The sequence below is a fragment of the Monopterus albus genome, unplaced genomic scaffold, assembly GCF_001952655.1.
Source record: "Monopterus albus unplaced genomic scaffold, M_albus_1.0 scaffold163.1, whole genome shotgun sequence".
NCBI lineage: Eukaryota > Metazoa > Chordata > Actinopteri > Synbranchiformes > Synbranchidae > Monopterus > Monopterus albus.
The window spans coordinates 631,856-637,135 of record NW_018128043.1 but is presented as its reverse complement, the minus strand read 5'-3'; the positions used below and the strand labels follow the sequence as shown (position 1 = coordinate 637,135).

The 5,280-nt window shown below is 43.7% G+C and overlaps 1 protein-coding gene across 1 annotated transcript in view; it reads right to left on the bottom strand.

Annotated features, from left to right (window-relative positions):
- The window catches only part of hecw2b (HECT, C2 and WW domain containing E3 ubiquitin protein ligase 2b), a 72,085-nt gene that overhangs the window by 48,445 nt on the left and 18,360 nt on the right, over nucleotides 1-5,280 (bottom strand). Inside the window, exons 5-14 of the mRNA XM_020615344.1 lie at nucleotides 4,934-5,009; nucleotides 4,680-4,849; nucleotides 4,012-4,154; nucleotides 3,541-3,641; nucleotides 2,572-3,392; nucleotides 2,364-2,496; nucleotides 1,869-1,970; nucleotides 1,608-1,752; nucleotides 1,445-1,554; nucleotides 1,197-1,321 (exon numbers count right to left, since the gene is read on the bottom strand). Coding sequence (XP_020471000.1) covers nucleotides 1,197-1,321; nucleotides 1,445-1,554; nucleotides 1,608-1,752; nucleotides 1,869-1,970; nucleotides 2,364-2,496; nucleotides 2,572-3,392; nucleotides 3,541-3,641; nucleotides 4,012-4,154; nucleotides 4,680-4,849; nucleotides 4,934-5,009 — 1,926 coding nt within the window. The remainder of the gene's footprint in view (nucleotides 1-1,196; nucleotides 1,322-1,444; nucleotides 1,555-1,607; nucleotides 1,753-1,868; nucleotides 1,971-2,363; nucleotides 2,497-2,571; nucleotides 3,393-3,540; nucleotides 3,642-4,011; nucleotides 4,155-4,679; nucleotides 4,850-4,933; nucleotides 5,010-5,280) is intronic.

The window sequence follows — 5,280 nt, the reverse complement described above, 5'->3', positions numbered from 1 at the left end:
TGTATGTATTTCCCCAGTTTTCCACGCCATACTCCAAATATGGCAAAATCAATGAAGAATACAAAATGCGCAATGCTTTAACGTCCAGCATATATCTAACCCTTGCCAATATCGATATATTTTTAGCTATTTTATGCTGAACATATCTGATATGAGATTTCCAGGATAATCTGTCGTCAACCATGACACCCAGAAATTTGATTTCATATACTCGTTCAATGTTAGCACCCCCAATTCTCAATTGAAGTTCATTATGTGGTCTACGGTTCCCAAATACCATATATTTAGTTTTCTCCAAATTCAAAGATAGTAAATTACTATCACACCATTTCTTTATCTTCACAAATTCCTCTGAAACCCTTACCGAGAGTTGCTGTAGGTTTTCATCAGATGCCCAAATGGTAGTATCATCAGCAAACAAAACCACTTTAACAATTTCAGAAACCTTACATATATCGTTGATGTATAATATAAATAATTTAGGTCCCAAAACAGAACCCTGAGGCACTCCACATACAATATCCAGCTCACTGTATAAAAATAATTGGGGTGGTGATGTAGATGTTTGTATTGTGGTGTTGTTAGCTAATATTAGCTAAACCTTTACTGATTTAATTAAACGACTAAACTGCAGAGGTTATTCTTCTGTTATCACACAGTTTCAGATGCATTACCACCTTCTGAACTGGAATACAGCTGGTCCTTATTTACACACAGATGAGACATAAAGATGGACTAATCAGATATGTGACCCAGCCAAATAAGATTTATCTTGATTTTATCCAGGTATTAGAAATTTAAAATATGTGTAAATCGGGCCTGATGTATACTGTATTTAAATTTATTTAGAAGCTAGAGCCTCTCCAGTGTCTCACTTTTGGACCCACCCTACAACATTTCAGAAAAATATATTTATCGCAAACAATGAATATTGCAGTCATTTTCATTTTAAATTAAAATGATCTGACTTATGTCATGATTCAAAATATTGGGAGGGTGGTAGACTATGTATTATCTATCTATCTATTTACTATGTAAATCCTCTTCCTTTTTTGATGTCGCAAATTATTTGCATACAACCTCTACTAAGTTTAGGCCTCGTTGTTTCCTGAAAGAAGTAGAAATGTGATCTATAAAAGGGAGGTAAAGAAAAAGAAAGATGAATGAAAGAAGAGAAGTTTTAAAAGTGTCCATACAGGGTTGGAATGCAGCACAGTGAAGAAGTCTGGGCTAGTGAGGAACTTGGCGCTGGGAGACTGAAGCAGCAGGGTGAGTCGAGACCTGGAACTGGTCTGAGCCATACTGTTGTCCCTACGCAGCTCTGTAACACACACACACACACACACACACACACACACACACAGTGTCAGAGGAAACATACAAATCAAGGATGAAGGATGTGTTTTACTACATAGACCAGAATGCAGTGCAGTGAGAGGATTACCTATGATGGAGGGGTGTGCGTCAGTCTCATCCGTCAGCAGCTCACTGGCTGGCTGCTCTTCTGGTCTGTTGTCATTGGTTATCGTCCTGCGTATACTCTGATACCTGGAAAGGTGTGTGTGTGTCAGTGAAAAATTCAACTACATTTTTTAACATTTACAGTTTTCAGCTGCTCCATCTGCTGAATGGAGTTGGACCTCTGGAGGATTTGTGGGGCAGGGGGAGCGGTGGGTCGCTGCCAAGTTGTGGTTCTGTTCACGTGGTCCACATAAAAGATCCGACCATGGCTGTCGATACGAGCCTCCCAGTCTGGCTCACCCACACACAATTTACATTACAGTACACACTTACAAATGATTACAAAAAAGAGGGTTAAAGTTGCGTGTTAAATCATAATGTACTGTAGTATATACACACACACTCACTAGGTGGCAGCGGCTCATCCACTCTCTGGTAACGGTTAATGTCATGGCGGACAGACGGCAGGGAACGAACAGACTGGTGGCAATTGACCGGAGCTGTGGCGCCTGCAGACACACATAAGGAAATAAAAAGACACATTACATATAAGCTACCATCATGACAATGACATATTTTTCCTTCTCATTAAGAATAGGAAAAAATAGATCTATTTCCACAGAGCATCTTCACTGTCACCAAGTGCACTGTTATTTTCTAACACTGTCAAAAGGTCAAGTAAGCACAACTGTTCTCTCTGTAATCCAGCAGCTTTTTTGGCAGCTGCAGAAAATGTATTCTAATCTGAATAAAGTTCCAGTCTTTTATTAATACTCCCTGATTGCTCAGTCCTCCAGTGAGCCTGTGAATGTCTGCATTAATATGCTCCTGTTATATGACAGAAAAAAATAAAATAACTGTACAGTAGAAATACTCATTATTCAAAACCATTTACCACCTACCAGCTCCTCCCTGCTCAGCTGTGTTCCTGCTGCTAGCAGCAGATGTTGCTACTGGCCCATTCGCCTCGCTGCTCGATGACTCTGCCCCTTCCTCCTCTGCCTTTGGAGCCACTTCTTTTCTTGATTTCACCTCCTGAGGAGTGGAGAGTCATGTCATCTAATGATAAATTGCTTCTAGCTTTCAGTCAACTAGATTACAGCTGCTCACCTGAACGGGAGAAAGTGGACCAAGTGCTGCACCTGTTCTGCTGCTTTGCTCCAGGCAGGTACATTCCACTGCAGCCTCAGCAGCTGCAGGCACCTCAGCCCCTGATGCCTGAGATGAGCGAGAGACTGTGGTGGTTTCACCTGAGGCACCATCAGCCTCTCCAGTCACAGCAGTTGTTGATGTTTCCTCCACTGCAGGCTCAGTTAGAGGCTGATCACCAGAAGATGAGACTGTCTCTTCTGGAGCCCCAGCTCCAGGCCCAGTCCCACTCTGCCCCTGTGGCTCTCCTTTTGAGTCTCCATTCCCCTGTTGAGATTTAGATGTGTCTGATCTTCTTGATAAGACTAACTCTGTGCTCTGCTGTGTTTTCATCTCCTGTGATTGATCGCTGTGCTGCCCCACTGTTTCCTCATCTTCATCTGAGTCTATGTGCAGCATGGCATTCAGCCGCGTGTCCGTTGGAAAGCTGGAGCGCAGTTTTGGCAAAGGCCCTGCCAGAGGTCGGTCCCCAGGGCTCCTGGGAGCGTCAATGGCATCCAGGTAATCATTGAGTGACACCTGCCTGTGGGTGTAGCCACCCGGGACCTCAGGATGCAGTTCCTCCTCTGCCATCTGCCCCAGCTCCCGCCACACACTATCATCGCCATAGTAACAAGAACCGTTGATCAACAGGGAGCCCTCATCAGAGCCTGAGGGAGATAGTCTGCATGTGACACGTGAAGATGAGGACGGGTGAGGGAGGTCTTCATCGTCAGAAGGACTGCCGGGGTCACTGTTCACTGCACTGCCCAAGAGGGTTCCTACTGCCTCTGGGGAGGCTTCTGCAGAAGAGGATGGATGAAGAGAGGAGAGATGAGAATCTAGCCTGGCTCTGTCTGTAGTTCCAAAATGCCAACACCACACGTCACACAAATCACTTACTTTCTCTCATGCTCGTGTACATTAGGCTGAAGAAGTACATATACACACCTTCATGTCCATTAGAGGTGATGTCCACTCTGAACAGAAGCTGCCCGCTCACGTGGTCTGTAGGGAGTCGACGACACAGGCTGTAGCTGATGAGCTGATCGCTGTACACACACAGACACACACATATACTGTGACATATGACATACTGTATTTACAGTTGGAGAGCTACTGGCATTTATTCAGATGAAAGCAATGAATACATGAAAAAGCTGGCCATTCACATGCAGTTAGTTTGTGTCAACCTGGGGTAAACAGTGTGCACACACTCTATACATCATGGTTCACTGCAAAATGTCCTCTGTTCAAATCGATATCAAATCAGTCAAATGCCTGAACAATGAGCTGATGGGAATGTATCAACTGCTACTGACTAAACTACACTAAGTCACTGTGGTCAAGTGCCGAAGGTCAAACGTATGTCTATGCCTCTCAGTTATGGACACCTTTGCAAGTATGTGTGTGTTGACTCACTCAACTGTCGGCCCCTCCAGAACTCTCTGCACAGGGATGATCAGCTGACCCAGAAACCGCTTGATGATTGGTCGGCTCTTGGCAAACTTATCTTTCACTTCTATTTCCAAAACGTCAGTCAGAAGAGCCACAAAGGTGTACTTCTATAGAAAGAACAATAGGAAACAGTTTTATTACATTATCTGGAAATGTGGTATATTTACTAGATACCAAGTATCAGTGCTGGCCCAGGCACATTGTGTTTTACAGGATCAGTATCAGCCAGAAAAGAGCCGATCCAATTCAGAACAATAGTCCTGTATCTGAGTGGACTCACTCACCTTTTTGAGATGCGTGCATCACTCAACTGATAAGCTGCTATATTAATCAATGTGGATCCTGTCTAGCTTCAACAAACTATTATAAACAAATATTTGCCAAAATGCAGGCATAAGGTGGGAGCAAGCAGCAGAAGTCCACACAAAGTAATATGTACTCAAACTCATGAACTCTATTTTAAAAAGTTCAAGCTCCCATCTTGGAAAAATGAATTCACTTGTATTGTAAGTGTGATTTAAAAACCTGTCAACACATTTTCCTATAAACACTATATTCATTTGTGCATTACCACAATCTTTTTCTGAATCCCCGCTGTGTGCACCTCACTAGGTGTGTGTGTTTGTGCTGACCTCCCCATGCCACACAGGGTTGGTGGTGTTAGCTATGATGGAGGATCGTCTCTCCTGGCCATGGTGGGTGAACTTGGGAAGACCGCTTCTCTTCCTGGGCTGGATGGACATCTTCAGGTAGGGGTCTGGGTTGAAGAACATGCCTTTCTTCAGGCCCACCGCCCGGATGTCTGGAGAGAAAAACACACCTGAATAAGCATGTTTGTTTTCTAGATCAACACTACATGAAAATTCCACTGAATCAGTCCTCTCACCTGATAGGGTGAAGCTGACAAGTTTCCTACAGTGCTCAGTCCCTGCTTGGTCCTCTACTTGGCCTTCACTGCCCACCTGATGAAAAAAAGAAAAGAACCAGCAGGAGAGCAGTATAAGTGGATCAGTGGATTTAGAGTGAACCCACTTCACCCCTAAAGAAAAACAAACACTGATGAAAGCTTAAAAGAAGGAAACGTCAGAGAGTAAGAGGAATGATTTCTGATCAAAGCTCACTGCTTTTCATTTCACTGACTCAACCAGAGCAAACACCTCTATACCTCAGTCTTTGCTGCCAAGCACTCAGTGACATCCACCTCACTCTGTTCACTTCCATACCATCCTACCA